The sequence below is a fragment of the Peromyscus leucopus genome, chromosome 2 (genome assembly GCF_004664715.2).
Source record: "Peromyscus leucopus breed LL Stock chromosome 2, UCI_PerLeu_2.1, whole genome shotgun sequence".
NCBI lineage: Eukaryota > Metazoa > Chordata > Mammalia > Rodentia > Cricetidae > Peromyscus > Peromyscus leucopus.
In genome coordinates, this window is record NC_051064.1 from 101,667,573 (window position 1) to 101,683,978 (window position 16,406).

The following is a 16,406-nucleotide window of genomic DNA, read 5'->3' on the forward strand; positions in this document are numbered from 1 at the left end:
TCTGACCACCTGAGCACTACAGCACACTTCCTAACAAGAGACGCAGATGTGAAGGCATACCTGTTTTTGACGAGGTTAGTGCTTTGAAGGGCCGTGGTTGAGCAGGATGACATCAGCCATGTTTCCCAACTGTCCTTTTCCTCTGGGGAAAGAGGGGAAAGGGTGCCAGTCCACATGAGGCAAAAGGCCAGACCACAGATCCTGGGGTGGGATTGTTCCCAAACCCAGCCGTCACAGCCTGTGCTCCAAGCCATCCTCAACAAGCCAATTAAAAGAGTCCTATCGATAGTGGGGAGCAGGAACGGGAGATTTGTTCAATGTGACCACACTGGGAAGGGTGACAGAGAGGTCCAGTGACCACACACACAGTCGTCTTTGGGTCCTGAAGTAAGTAAAGAGAGGACCAAGGACATCCACATCTAAGCAGCCCTGGCCAGTGCGACTCCCCCACCCCTGACCTTCATGGTCTAGACTTCTGTCTCATCCTCTAAGGTATTAGAACTGTGTGGCGTCTCTTTCCTGAAGGCAAGTTCTCCCTCTAGCTGGCACCTTTCCTTCTCCCAGCATAAGATTCCTGGGGAAATGCCCATTTTGTTAGAGTCCATCATTTCAGTGGCGTGATAGATGGAGAGACATGGGTGTCTCTTTAGACCGTCTTCATTTCTGCCTAGCCAGGCCAGAGAACCAGAGGCTGGAACACCCGAAGGTGCAGAGACCATGATACCCCGGTCTCCTTAGGGGCCTCTAAGGCCCGTGTCATCCCCTCCCCACAGTGACCATCTCTGTATCCTGCCGCCCCTCACAGGACACTTACTGCATGCCTCCCTGAGGGCAGGACCACTTCTTACCGGTGTTTTCCCCAGTCCGGTCGCTGTTCTCAGAACCCAGTGAAGCTGAAAACAAGTCCAAGATTCACTTGATAAGGAAAAATAAAGTACATTTCCTGTCAGCCTCTTGGCCTTCCCCTGCCTCCCCAAAGGACCCCATGCTTACCTCAGACCACAGTCCCCAGTCCCTGGTGTTCAGAGGCAAGCCTGAGCAGGACACCTAGGTCGCACCTCAGTGTTGAACTTGTACACCACTGACCTACCCCGTGGAGAGTAGCTCCTCCCCATTCCCAGGCCAAGCCCCAGGGAAGGTTTAGCCACTGCCTACCGAGTTACTTGTCAATCAGTTCTCAAGGCAAATGTGCTGGCTACAAATGTCTTAGGGCCGAAAAGTCTTCCTGCAGGTGAGAGACCTGCTGTCCTGGTGTCCCCACAAGAGACCATGCTGTCCTTCATATTTACCACTTGGCCTGAGGGTTCCACTCCGCCAAGATTGGCAGGAGGGTTCTGGGTGACTCCCTAGGATTTACTGGTGGCTAAGAAGCCTTTTAATTTTAGAGCTAGTTGTGGGGAGGAAACTGCAGGATTTTTACATTTTCCTGCTAGATGGTAAAACTTTAGGATGAGTGTAACTGAACTGTAACTGAGGGCTCAGCTGTGTCTGGGAAGTAAGGGCTACAGCTCTTGTTTCCCTCACCACAGGTGACTGCTTCCCAAACTCTGATTAAAGAGTACTAGATTCTCCCCAGACATAGTGGTGGCTCCTGCCTGCAATTCCAGCACTCAAGAAGCTGAGGCAGGACTCGTGAATTTGAGGTTAGCCTAGGCTACAAAGTGAGCTGCATAGTCTCAAAAAAAAAAGGGGGTGGGATGGGGGGCTGAATGTGGTGGTGCATGCCTGTAATATCAGCACGTGGGAGGCAAAGGCAGGTTGGTCTCTGGATTCAAGGCCATCCAAGTCCATATAGTGAATTCTAGGCTAGCCAGGGCTACATAGTATGACCCTATTTCAAAACAGAAAATAAGAAAGCAAGGGAGAAAAATAGGCAATGTTCGTATGGCTTCCTGGCCTGGCTCCACCTGGTAGGGACATGACAGCCCCATCTGATACCTAGCGGTGACCAGTCTGAGACTCTTCTTAAATGCGGGTTCTCATGAGATCCCCGTGTTCTCACTGGGCCTTTCTGTTCCACAGTGTTCAGTTCTAACAGTTAGGAGCCCAGATAGACTAAGCTCAGCTTCTTTTCCCACAAAGCCTGAGCCTAGTGGCTCACAACTACCCTATACTCCAGCACTCAGGAGACTGAGGCAGGAGGATCACGAGTTCCAGGCATGCCTAGACTACATAGGAGAGGAAGAAGCGTGGGGAGGACAGGAAGGAGCGTGGGGAGGACGGGACAGGAGCGTGGGGAGGACAGGAAGGAGCGTGGGGAGGATGGGAAGGAGTGTAGTGAGGACAGGAAGGAGCGTGGGGAGGATGGGACAGGAGCGTGAGGAGGATGGGAAGGAGCATGGGGAGGCTGGGACAGGAGCGTGGGGAGGACGGGAAAGAGCGTGGGGAGGATGGGAAGGAGCGTGGGGAGGACAGGACAGGAGCATGGGGAGGATGGGAAAGAGCATGGGGAGGACAGGAAGGAGTGTGGTGAGGCCGGGACAGGAGCTTTATTAAACAGGCAGGGTAACCACACCAGGAACAGCAGTGATCTAAGAACCTAAGCTCAGCTGCCTGCGGCAGTCCTGGGCACACAGAGGAGACACGAAGGGGAGCCGTGGAGCTCCTGCGGTGGGATTCCAGGGTGTCTTGGGCTGGCCTCCTCTGGTTGATCCTTATCTTGGGCCGCATTGGTGCCGACAGTCAGTCTGTTACAGTTGCTGAAGTCCAGAGGAAGTCACAAAGACTCAGGAGAACTCACAAGAAAGGAAAAGGAACAAGTTGGAGTCCTAAACATACGGAGGGCTGGTGGGAGGGCTGGTGGGAGGGCTGGTGGGAGGGCTGGTGGGAGGGCTGGTGGGAGGGCTGGTGGGAGGGCTGGTGGGAGGGCTCAGCAGGCAAAGGCACTTGCTTCCAAGCCTGACAACCTGAGTTCAAACCTGGGAAGCCACAGGGGAAAGGAGAGAACTGACTCGCACAGGCTGTCCTCAGACCTCCACACACGCTCAGTGGCACAGACAGGTTCCTCCTGCCCCTAACACACACACAAACTAAACAAACACAAGGAGAAAAACTGGGCGCTGAAGGGAAGGCTCAGTCGTAGTAGCACTGGCTGCTCTTCAGAAGGACCAGGGTTCAATTCCCAGCACCCACATGGCAGCTCACAACTGTCTGTGACTCCAGTTCCAAGGGATCCAACGCCCTCACACAGACACACATGCAGGCAGAACTCCAATGCTCCTAAAATTAAAAATGTCATTTGAGAAAAAAGCAAAATTCAAAATGTTGTTAGCTGGATCAGTCCCTGGGTCTACGTTAAGCCCTCTGTTATTACTCCATTTCTGTGGAGTGGCGTCTGCCACTCTAACAAGTCGTTACATTTCCTCTCCTTAAGGGACCAGAAACCTGTCTCCACATAACCTCCTCTGTCTCTGTGTCCCTGAGAAGGCTTCGGACCTGCTCATCCTCTCCCAGGTTCTTCCTCAGGGGGAGTCTGTGCTGCCATGGAGTCTGAGATGAGATGGGAAGCACCCACAACCACACAAACACACACCGTCACAATTCCCGAGAAACAGGCTGAAAACAGAAGAAAGCAGGAAGAAGTAACCTCAACAGGGGCACTAGAGAAGGTCACGTGAGGATCAGGACTGATGGTTAGACTGATGTGTGTAGAGATCCCCAGAGAGAAAACTCTAGAAGATTTAGGGGAATGGAAAGAGAGAAACGGGATTAGAAGCGGGGGTGAGGGTGGGGGGTTCCTACACGTGCTTAGAATTGTATCCCAAGAACAGAGGGGAAGAGCTGAAAGGTTAGAAGTGGTGGAGCACCGGTGTGTATCTGGGAAGATGCCCGGGGAGAGGAAAAGACTGGAAGATGACAAAGGACAAGGAACAGATGGAAGAAGGGTTTGGAATTCTGGAGGGTTACTACTCATTCGGGAGCAGGAAGTACCAAGGTAGACAGACTGAGCCCGGGTGTGGATAGCACCTCAGCGCGTGTCTCCGATAGACAGGCACCAGCCACAAGTTTTCGGTAGTGTGCCTTGTTGGTTCACAATGGGGGAGCTGGAGGTGTCACTGCTAAGAAGCAACAAATGAAAGGAAAAGCTAACTGAACAGGGGTGTGTTTGGAGGTCAGGAGTTTGGAGAGGAAGTAGGATGGGGCTGCATGACATGCTCAAGTGGAGTTCGGCATGTGCTCTACCCACTGATCTACATCCCCGGTCCAAATTTGGAGTTGTTGTCTTCCTTTTGAGAAGCTGAGAGACGTCAGATGCAAATCTCAAGCTGAGGATCCGGGCAGAGCCCAGCAGCTGGGGTGAAGCACACCATTGGAATTTAAAGCCAGGGAATGTATGTGCTGGGGTTTGAGCCTGCAGCCGCCTGGGCCATGACTGAGTCAGGAGGCCAGCCGAAAGAGAGCAGAGAGCAGACCCTAGCAACAGCAGGCAGGTCAGGAGAATGTGGGTCAGGGAGGCTCAGGCTGGCCGCTGGGGTGTAAGCTAGAATGGATGTTTGTGAAGACTGTCTTCAGAGCAGGTGTGTCCTCCCAGGCTCTGCAGAAGAGAGGCTTGCACGGTCTGGCAGGGACTGACCTTTCCTCCTCAGGCCTTTGTCCTGAACGTCTCCCCACTCAGTCATCGTTGTCCTATGACTGTGTTTCGAGAACACTCAGCACTTGCCTGTAACTCTTTTCCCCTGTCTGTGACGATTCCCAAATGCGTGCTGACCCCTCCTCTGGCCTTTTGCCTTTCCTCTGCTTTCCTGGCAGGGCAGCTGCTTCACAACTGAGGCACGTGTGCCCTCTGTTGGTCTGTCCTGAAACTGCGTCAAGTCAAGTTCCCTCCCGCACCTGCCCGAAAACTCTCCTCAGGATCTGAGCAGTATTACAGTCAGCCCTCCAGATCCCCGGGTTCTATTGGGGTGGGGTGGGGGTGGGGGGGCAGCAGGGGGAACAGTGAGGTCGGTGTGGTATCGGGGAATGTTAGGAGAGCTGCCTCAGGGCAGGACACCTTGAAGGTTATAGGCAGGACTTCAGCTTGTGGCCCCACAACATCTGGTTCTCCACAGATGGCTCCCGGCAGAGTCTGGTGTAATGTGCTCCATGTTAACGTGGTTCTGACTGCTGCCGTGAAACGGGCAGCCAGTGAAACAGCTCCGCCCGAACCACACACAAGATGACTTCGTGGGTCAGCCTGTAGCATCTAAGGGGACTGTGGGCTTTGAGACAGAAGTCAAGTATGGTGCCAAAGTGTTTATGAAACGTCGAGACCAGGTCGTGGTCATCTGGGATGCAGAAGGGTACAGGGGCACAGGCTGTGGGCAGAGGGCTGGGGACATGTTAGCTATGGGTTCCTGATAGACACCACCCTGGGGAGCGCAATGGGCACACATCATGTGGATTTGGACCTAAGTATGGGAGGGCTGGAGATAGAGTTGGAGATTATCATCACTAGGTGGTACTTAAAATCAGCATGCGACGCTGTAGACGAGAAAGACCAGAAACCCAGGAACTGGTCCTGTCACGCTGCACAGGGGTCTGCAAGAGAGGAAGGCAAAGTCAGACAGGTGGAAGAATGTACTAGCTGGAGCTGGGCCCAGTGGCCACAGCCTGTGATCCCAGCAGCTCTTGGGAGGCTGAGGAAGGACCAGCCCCCAGACAGCCTATGCGGCTCAGGAAGACCCTGCCTATTCTGTTCTGTTGAAGGTTTAAAAGGAGCGACTGGGGGCACAGGTGAGTGATCGTGTGCTCGCCAGGAGGCTCCGAGTTCAGCCCCCAGTTCCTCAAAAGAATAAAGAAGAGCCTGGGAGGCAGCCATCACAGGGAGTCACATGAAGGAAACAGTTTATGAGAGAGAATCAGACCTTCCAGCCCAGCACCCCCATGCACTGGGGAGGCTGCAGCAGGAAGATTACGAATTCAGCTTCCTGTCTTAGGAAGTGGGGGAGAAGAAAGGGAGAAGCACGGGGAAGGAGAGGAGAAGAGAAAGGGGAGTAAGGGAAAAAGAGAGAAAACGAGTAATCCGTCCTGTCCAGTGCTGTATGTAAGCTGAATGAGGATTGACTGCAACCACGGATTCTCTAGCACTCTTGCAGCTTATAGTAAAATGTCTTGTCATCCCCCGCCCCCAGGTTGTGGCAGATACCAATATAAGTGCCATAGCAACTCAGCTTGAAATCATGTCTACAGGCTCCCAGCTTGGCTCCACGACTGCTGACGGCCATCCCGAAGACACGGAGTGAGTATTCTCATGCAGAGGGGCCTCGCTCCCTCGCTCCGGCTTCTAAGGGGTATGCGATGTCCAAGTAGAGGAACGTGCATGCTACGTTCTCCGGATCTAGACTAGGTCTGACCAGGAACCAGGGTTCCTCATTTCACACAAAGCTGTGTTCCACCCTAGGATCCTTCAGAGACCACGGCAGGGCCTGCGCTCACACTGCTCTTTGGTTTTTTGACACGAGCCTGTGCTCTCTGTCCTAAGGAACTGCAGGCTGATAGCCCAGGTCCACCCTGCTCTAAGGTACAAGGAGTCACATTTCCTTAACCCACTAAGCAAAAACCTTGTTCCGAGGTGAAATCTTGTTCCTTTGAAATCGAAGGTCTCCTTTGCTGGAGTGTTCATTACAGCTAGTCACTGCAAAGTTGTTCATTAAAGCAGTGTTTCTAGAACTACAGTGATGTAAGAATAAGAACAGGAGGCCAGCAGGATGGTGCAGCAGGGAAAGGCACTTGCCACCAAGTCTGATGGCCCGAGTTCCATCCCTACATCCCACATAGTAGAAGGAGAAAACCAACTCACAAACTGTCCTCTGACCTCTCTGAGGACACGGTCCCCAGGAGAGTCGGGCATCTGGTCTTAGCAGGTGCCCTAGGGTTATTCTACCAGACAGGCGGAGGCCAGCTGCACTGTGAGCCCTGCTGCCTGAAGCTGTCCCTCACCCTCAGCACCTGGTCGCAGTGTGTGCTCAGCAAATGCTGTTGGTAGTTCACTTACGGGGCTCATGATCACAGCCATCCACAAGGGGCTTTATTTAGGGCGTCTTAGTCTATCAATCTGAATGATACTTTGGGGTGTGTCTGATAAAGAATATTAACTCAGCTCTACTTTTTCCTCGTAATACATGCCATCAGATGTGCTGAAATACTAAAATAGCATTTCTGTAGAAGAGAGTCAGGGAGGAGAGACGAGGGCCTTCGCTCAGTTGGTAGAGTGCTCCCTAGCGTTTCCAGTGCCCTGGGTTCAGTTCTCAATACCACATAACACTGGACGTGGTAACCCGCACTGATAACCCCAGTACCAAGAGCTAGGGCAGAAAGGCCAGACGTCCAAACCCAGTCTTGATTTATATAGCAAGCTTAAGACAAGTCTCGAGTACATGACATCCTATCTATCAAAAAAAAAAGAAAGAAAGAAAGAAAAGAAAAGAAAAATCTCTTACACGTAGTCCCAGCACTTGGGGCTGATGTAGGCGCTTTGCAAGGCAAAGGCCACCCTGAGCTGCATGATGAAAACAGTAAGATTAAAGCCCAGGTCTTCATGGAAGAACAGCGCTGCCCTTCTACCTGGTCCTTTGCTCTAACTCCACCGCTTCCAGCAGGGAGCTGTCAGCACAAACAGATCCACAGCTAACATGGGAGTGTATTAAAAAAATCGAGTCTCTGCCAGGCATAGTGGTCACACCTTTAATCCCAGCGCCAGGGAGGGAGAGGAAGCATTCTATGAGTTCAAGACCAGCCTGAGCTACATAACAGAGAAACCCAGGCTTGAAAGAAAGAGGGCCTGAGAGATGGCTCAGTGGCTAAGAGCATTGGCAGCTCTTCCAGAGGTCCTGAGTTCAATTTCCAGCAACTATATGGTGGCTCACAACCATCTATAATGGGATCAGATGCCCTCTTCTGGCATAAAGTGTCCATGTGGAGAGAGTACCATATACATAAAATAAATAAATCTTAATAAATTATTTTTTTAAAGTGAAAGAGAGAAGGAAATGTTAAGGCAGGGCTTGAGAAGGTGACTCAGAGGTGAAGCGCATATACTGTTTTTCAAGAGGACCTGACGAGTTCAGTTCCCAGCAGCCGCGTTAGGCCGTTTGCGATCACCTACAACTCCAGCTCCAGATGATCCAGCACCCTCTTCTTGACTCTGCAGGTGTCTGCATTCCCACAGACACACAAACACCACATATTCATAATTATAAAAATAATTTTCAAAGAAGAAATATTAAGGTATTATGAGGTAAATTGACATGCTCCAGATGACACACGCTCCAGATTGCGAGTGGGCCCAGGTGTGCAGGTCCTAAGGACTGGGTGGCCCTGAGACTAGTTCTAATCTGATAACCTTGAGCACTTCAATTTCTCTCCCAGTGTCCTTGGCAAGGGAGGTCATGTCCGCAAAAGCGTCAGAATCAGGCTAGGTGCAGCTGCTAGACCTTCGTTGAGCATGCTCATGAGGCCACAGAGAGAGACAGGCCCAGCCTTACTCATGGTATCATCTCCGTTCCATGTAGGGACAGTTCGTTATTTCAACAGATGTTTGTTGAGCACCTCTCTAAGGCCAGGCACTGTCCTGGAACTGAGTTCTGAGGATTCAGACACAGGAATGTTTGTAAAGAGGTGGCTCTACCTAGCCTGAATGGAAACGTTGACCTGTAAATTAATGACTGTGGAAGGCTAGTAAGGGTAATTAAGTTTAGGGAGCTCAGGGCCCTTGAAGCCATTGCCATGGGCCTGACTTGGGGTGTGTGTTGGTGGGGTAATTGGAGAAGCTAATGGTGAGTTCTGAAAGAATCAGGCTAAGCAGGGTGGCATTCAAAACCACCTACAATTTGTACAGCACAGACTATAGCAGTGAACAACTGCTCTTTAAAAAATAAAATTACATCAACAAGCAGTGCTTATTAGTGTCAGCCAGATGGAAACCAACCCAAAAATAAGTTAGGCAAACTTCCGGGGGATGTTTAATCAAAGGTCACATACCCCTTCACGGTTTTCTGATACATGAATGGCTAAGTTCATTTCGAGTGGCTCTGCCTCTCAGACGTGCATGCTGCCACAAAACAAGCTATGTTGTCAGTATGGACTGTGTACATCCGGGAGCCAGGCAGGCATGGTGCTACATGCCTGTAATCCCAGGTCTTGAGAAGCAGAAGCAGGAGGATCACTGTGAGTTTAAGGCCAGCTAGAGCTATATGGCACAGCTCTGTCTCAAAATGAAAAGAAAGAGACCCTCCCACCACAAACCAGAAGGTAGGGATGGAGATCCCAGAATTCCTTTGGGTTTTAACCCTTTGGATAGTATAACGTGGGAAGGGCTGAGACGTTTCTCAGTTGGTACAGCACTTGTCTAGCATGCATGAAGCCTTTGGTTTGATCCCCTGTACCACATAAAACGAAGCCTGGTGTTCCAAGCCTCTAATCCCAGCCGTTGGGAGATGGAAACATAAGGATCAGAAATTCAAGGTGACCCTTGGCTACATAGCCAGTTCAGGGCCAGCACTGGCTACATGAGACCCTGTGTCGAAAGAAAACTAGTAAGCTGAGATTAGATGGCTTGAGCACACAATGTGGTTTAAATCTTTGTAATGTTGTCTGAGAGAGAAGACTTCCACACTGACGAAAATCTTGGTCACACATTTGGAACAGGTTGTCTTGACCCATCTTGCTTCACACTGGTGACCCACGTCTCTCCTGGATCTTAGTTCCTGTTTAGACAGCTATGGTCATGAGTTTCCTGGGAGCACGTGGATAGCTAAGATAGAAGGAACAGGTAGCCAGGGAGAGGGAAAGATGTGCTAATTACAGTAGTGTGAAATCGGGACCAGGGACAGAAAGACTGGGCCCATCCTCCTGAAGGAGGCAGGTGGACCGGGAAGAGGGTCTTCCCACCCTAGGAGGAGCGCTGGGGCACTTGGACAGGAAAGGGCATCAGTTCCCAAGTGCCCCAAGTCCCTGGGGGTGGCAGGCTATGTACTGCTGGCTCTGCAATCCACACGTCTCCTCCTCCTTTAAACAGAGTAGGTCAGACTTGAAACCACAGCATAGTTCTGGATTTTTGACTAAGATCAAGTTAAAAGCGTATCTGGGTGCGAAGGTGGCTCATGCCTGTGATCCTAGCACTCAGGAGGCTGAGGAAGGAATATTGATTGCTGTGAGCTCAAGGCTAGTCTGAGCTACAGTGTGAGTTCCAGGTTAACCTGAGCTACAGCTCAAAGCATGATTCAAAATGGGGGGAGGGGGCTTGGCAAGATGGCTCGGTGGGCAAAGCACTGGCTGCCAAGACTGGCAACCCTGAGTTCAGTCCCCAGAACCCCATGGGAGAAGACAGACGTGAACCCTAAAGATTGTTCTCTGACTTTGACATGTACATGTACACAAGCACATTAAAGTATATATATTACATATAACACACTAAAAATTAGGCCAAGCAGCCAGGAGATGGTAGCTCATGTGTTTAATCCCAGCACTCGGGAGGCAGAGGCCGGTGGATCTCTGTGAGTTCAAGGCCAGCCTGGGCTACAGAGGGAGTACCAGGACAGCCAGAGCTACACAGAGAAACCCTGTCTTGAAAAAAACAAAACAAGAAAGAAAAGAAGGAAAAAAATTGTACCAAGCCTTATCATACATGCCTAGAATGCCAAGAATTCATGTTGTTCGGGACACTGAGGCAGGAGCATCATGATCTCAAGGCCAGTCTGAGCTACATGGTGACCCTTCATAACTTAGCAAAACTCTGTCTCAGAAATAAAATAGAATAAAAAGAAAACAGGCTGAGGTGTAGCTCAGTGCTGCGCTCCTAGGAGCCTAGCAGGCACAAGGCCATTGGTACTATATCTAGTACCACACACACACCACACCACACAGACAAGAGGCCAGCCCAGGCTACACAAGATCCCAGCGAATGAAACAAAGTGAATTAATTAAGAGCCAAGCATAAAGATGGGTATAATAGCTGATGCCCAAAATCTCAGAACTTAGGAGGCTAAAGGCAAGAGGTTGAGATGTTCAAGGCCAACTGAGGTCACATAAGAAAGGAGGAGGACGGAGCCATGCATGGAGAAAGGTGTGTTGCTGATGTAGTGACTATTTTAATTAGAAAGCAGTGGACTCTTTGCAAGAGAGAGCCCTAAACCACAAGAACATTGGTGATGAGCTGATGTGGCATGAAAAATGTACAACAATGTTTCCAGATCCGCTCGCTCAGAGTCTGATTTGATAAAATGGCATTCATAGCTTCGCAGTATGGAAGTCTCTCTCAAGTCTGTGTGCTTCCATTAAAATGAACTCCCTCTCAGTGTCTGCCCTCAAATTAAACAGCATGCGTTGTGCTTTCAGAACACCTGCACCTAAGATTATTACTTTGGAGAAAGGCTCTGCAGGATTGGGGCTTAGTATTGTAGGGGGTTATGGAAGTCCACACGGAGACCTGCCAATTTATGTCAAGACTGTATTTGCAAAGGTGTTTTTTTCCTTTTTACTGTTCTTCTAAAATCAAAGCTAGTGAGATTCTTAAGTGCTTTGTACTGGCTTGCTGTGGGTTGCGCTAATGGGAGGGTGGCATTTCATTTAGGTCTCATAGGAAACCGCCTACCAGGGAAGACAGTGTCACAGCAGTGGGATCCTAAGAAGCAGTTTTCTCTGTACTGCGTGAGGAAGCTGCCACTCACAGATTTGAGGAGCATCTTCAGCAGCGCCCGCTCTGGAGGCTGACTTCGGATGCATTATTCTAGGCTGAAAGGGATTCAGCTTTGTGCTTTAAGAAAGAAAATCAGGGTCTTGGTGTGGTGGCGCACACCTTTGATCCCAACACTTACACTCAGGAGGCAGAGACAAGTGGATCTCTGTGAGTTCAAGGCCAACCTGGTCTACAGAGTGAGTTCCAGGAGAGAGTGGGGAGGACTGTCATGAGGCTATAGAGCTGGCTTAGTGGGTAAGGCGCCTGCTTTGCCAGCCCGAAGAGTGAGTTGAGACGCCAACACTCACAGAGAGCGGCACTGTGGGGCAGAGACAGGCGGTCCCAGGCTCGCAAGGCAGCCAGTCCAGCTGAATGGGTGAGCTCCAGGTGTGAGAGACACTACCTCAAAAATAAAAGTGGAAATAAATAAGGATAAGGATAGAGGAAGATACCCAACATTAGCCTCTAGCTTCCACAAAAAAAACATGCAGAGGCCGGCACACACAACTTCACCTGTACACACACACACACACACACACCACACACACACACACACACACACAACTTCATGTGTACGTACTCACACAATGCCAGGCAGCAGAGAGCTGGGGTAGAAGCTCTGCAATCTTCAGATCACTGAGAAATTGTTGGCTTAAGTTTCTCCCCTGGGTACTTGATAAATTGGTCTAATACCGAATCATGGTGATTCAGGAAGTAAACACTATTTCCAAACCAGGCAGGGGCACACACCTGTAATCCCAGCACTCAGAAGGCTGACACAGGTCATCACTGTACGTTCAAGGTTAACCTGGGCTACATTTTAGACCCTGTCTTAAATAAAGAACACAAAACAGCAAATAACAACCTCACACTGCTCTCAGCATGCCCCAGGTAATCAGTGTCCTCTACTCCTGCTGCTTCTATGTGGCTTCTAGGATAATCACTTTTAATTTCAGTGTGAGTTGTAGATTAGCATTTAATTTTATCTGAAATTTTGAAGACCTGTGAAAAGTCCTTAGGATCAACATCCCACCTTCCTCTTTCACTTGTTTGTGAATTTATGTTTGGCTCCTTCTTTCGTGCTGTAGCAGCTCATTCAGGCTGCCCTGGAGCTGTCTTGCCTCAACCCTTGATCTCCTGATCCTACCTGCTGAGTGTGCATGTCAGGCATGTGCCGCCACGCCTGGCTTCTTACTGTTCACTTTTAAAACTACAATCATTCATTCATTCATTGATCCAGTGGCTTTCTATTGAATCATATTCCTAAAGAAAGAAAGGCTCTTGATGAAATATATTGTATGAAGTTCTCACAGAATTAAAAAATATTTTAAATAGTTATTTGTTTGTTTTTTCAAGACAGTGTTTCTCTGTGTAACAGCCCTGGCTGTCCTGGAACTCACTCTGTAGACCAGGCTGGCCTCAAACTCACAAAGATCCACCTATCTCTGTTGGGATTAAAGGTGCAAGTCACCATACCCAGCTATTTTTTAAAAAAGAAAGAAAAGGTTTTCTTTTATCCTTGTTTTTTGTTTTTGTTTTTTTTTGTTTGTTTGTTTGTTTGTTTGTTTTTGAGACAGGGTTTCTCTTGTAGATTTGGCTGTCCTGGAACTTACTCTGCAGACCTGACTGACCTGGAACTCACAGAGATCCACCTGCCTCTGCCTCCCAAGTGCTGGGATTAAAGGCGTGCGCCACCACTGCATGACAGAAAAGGTTTCCAAAGAAGTGAAGATAGATCCTCTATCTTCCCAGAAAGTTTTGCTAATATTAACACAAGCTTGCTGTTACTCGCACACATCCTGCCTGCTACCTGGACTCTTGAATCAAGGGGTGTTTGCTTTTGGGTAACTCTAAACAGCCCCAGATTGGTGGAGGGTGGTTATCACACCTAGGCAGAAGTGCGGACTCGGCCAATGAACGGCAGCGAATCCTCACAGGCGGTTTCACAGGGCTGGTGCCCAGCCTGAGAGTCCGTGAGGCAGATACACACGCTGGCCTCCAAAGACACGTGTGACACCACGAGTGGTTGTGACCATTATTCGCAAGGGGCACTGTCGCAGTTGGTTGGCTTTGGCAGCCTCTGCTCTGCAGTGTAAGGCCGCAGGGGCCCCGCCATTCTGCGTCTGCCTCCATGATACACCCAGCATGGCTGTGTAGCAGGAATCTTAGAAGGTGTTATTAATAAAATCAAACCTGAGGCCAGTTATTGGGGTGAGCGCTGGAAGATCAGAGAAGCAGAACAAGCCACAGCTTCCTCGCCTCACCAATTCCCCAGCTGATCCTGTTTCCTTGGACTGGAAGCTTCTGAGTCCTCATCCAGAATGGATCTCAGCTGAACTGCTGCTTGAAAGCCTGAAAGCCTAACCAGCCAAATGCTTCTAGTTTCTGGTCTTCGCGCCTTATATATCTTTCTGCTTTTTGCCATCACTCCCTGGGATTAAAGGCGTGAGTCACCATGCCTGGCTGTTTCCAATGTGGCCTTGAACTCACAGAGATCCAGGGGGATTTCGGCCTCTGGACTCTGGAATGCTAGTATTAAAGGCGTGTGCTACCACTGCTATCCTCTATGTTTAATATTGTGGCTGTTCTGTCTCTGACCCCAGATAAGTTTATTAGCGTGAACAGTATTTCGGGGAACACAATGCCACCACATGGCTGACTCACTTCATGATGCCCATGCCGTGTTAGCTGTGGTCCAGAAAGCTGGAAGGCCTTTGCCTTGGGCTAGAGAGCAGCCAGCTGGCCGGCTGCACCTGTCTGTGCTTCCCAGAGGCCAGCGTGGGTGGGGATGTCATCAGCACACCTAGCTGAAAGTGACATCCATATGTACTCCTGTGCGTTTGAAAGCGACCATCTCCAGATATGTTGACGCGTGCTTGTGATGGTAGCAATTTGAAGACTGAGGCCTGGGAGAGAGCGCCTTGAAGTTTGAGGCTAGTTTTGGCTGCAGAGTAAAACGCTGTCTAAAAATAAATAAATAAATCCAAAAATGAAAATCGATGGAGGAAAACAATGACATGGGAGTGGGAAGTAGTGAGCGGGAGTGGTGAGCACACTGAAGTGCTGTGGGAAGTCCCTGGCAGACATCCCCTGGACAGGCGTCCTCTAGAAGCTCCCAAGGGAGTAACAGCTGTACTGGTGACTGGTGACCATCCTTGTAAGTTGTTTTCCTTTGGTTTTGTTGGGGGAGCTGTTTCACTTTTGAGATAGGAGCTCATGTAGCTCAGGCTGGCCTTAAACTCTCGATGTAGCCAAGGATGACCTTGAACCACTCCCACCTACTCCATCCCATCCCCCCTCCCCCCAGGCCCTGCCTCCAATACCTAGATTGCAGGCATGAGTCACCACACCTAGTTTGGTTTTGGGAGTTGTTTGTTTGTGGTGTATTTTATTTTTTAAGGGATGTGTTCTTTTGCTTTGCTTTGCTTTGCTTTTTGAGATAAGGTTTCTCTGTAGCCCTGACTGTCCTAGAACTAGATCCTCCCGCCTCTCTGCCTCCCAAGTGCTGGGATTAAGGGCATGCACCTGGCTGGAATGTGATTTTTTTGTTTTTGTTTTTGTTTTTGTTTTTCGAGACAGGGTTTCCCTGTGTAGCTTTGCACCTTTCCTGGAACTCACTTGGTAGCCCAGGCTGGCCTTGAACTCACGGAGATCCGCCTGGCTCTGCCTCTGGAGTGCTGGGATTAAAGGTGTGCCGCCCGCGTGGTTTTTTTTTTTAAGTGAAACCTACCTAAAAATTAAAATTTCTGAATTTAAAAGAAGAAAAAAAAATGTCTAAGCCCTGGTTCCTAGCCCACCTAGTGTAGTCAGTCTTGGTAGAAGACTGTTCTGGGGCTGTCAAGATGGTTAGGTTGCTGCAGGAACTTGTCTGCAAGCTTCGTGGCTTATCTTTGATCCCCCAAACCAACATGGTGGAAAGAAAGAGCCGACTCCCAAAAGTTGTCCTCTGACCTCCACACATGCGCGGTGACAGATGTGTGCGCGTGCACACACACTGAATGTAAAAATATTCTGAAAGCACATTCCAGTGCAAATAATAACAATCACCATCACCTGTAGCATTGGATATCACTGAGCCTTCCTCTTTTTCCTTTTGCTCGATAAATTTGGCCAGGATATCCGAGTTACAAAATAAATTAGAGAATCAATAAACCTAAAGCTGACAGAGATTTTCCCCCCTGGTAAAGCTTTCCTAAAATGATCCTGACATTGTTTCTCCCACACACAGAGTGTGGAACTCTAATGTCCCCCAAGCTGCCTTCAGATAGGATGCTTGCCTCAGAATCTCTCCCTTCTCGGGCTTCTGGAGCTGTGAAATGTGGGGTGTGGTTTATACATCAAAACTTTTTGATAATTCTCTTCCTTGACTAAAAGGTTATTTAATATAGCCCGTAGTGACTCTTCACCGCTCTAGAAACCTGACATGTCTACATCACAGGTGCTGTGAGCATGTGGAAACTGAGAGTCCATCTGACTAGCAGGCTCTTAGATGCTGTCGGCCAGTGCGTGATTGGTTGAAAACTTCAAATTCATGAGCTGGAAAGATGGCTCAAGAGTTAAGGGTGCGCTGATCTTACACAGTTGGGCCCCCAGCACCAATGTGCTCATAACTGCCTGGAGCTGCAGCTGCAGGGGAGTCTGATGACTCTGGCCTCCCTCAGGCACCTGCACTCATGTGCGCATACCTACACACACAGGCACATAGTTTTTTTTAAATAAGTCTTAGAAAGAAACTTCAAAGTCAAAGCCACCT

General features: G+C 49.6%; 1 protein-coding gene across 1 annotated transcript in view; it reads left to right on the forward strand.

Moving 5' to 3' along the window:
• The window catches only part of Patj (PATJ crumbs cell polarity complex component), a 332,069-nt gene that overhangs the window by 313,294 nt on the left and 2,369 nt on the right, over positions 1–16,406 (forward strand). The window contains 2 exon segments of the mRNA XM_028870280.2: positions 6,111–6,217; positions 11,314–11,437. Of these exon segments, the coding sequence (XP_028726113.1) occupies positions 6,111–6,217; positions 11,314–11,437 (231 nt within the window).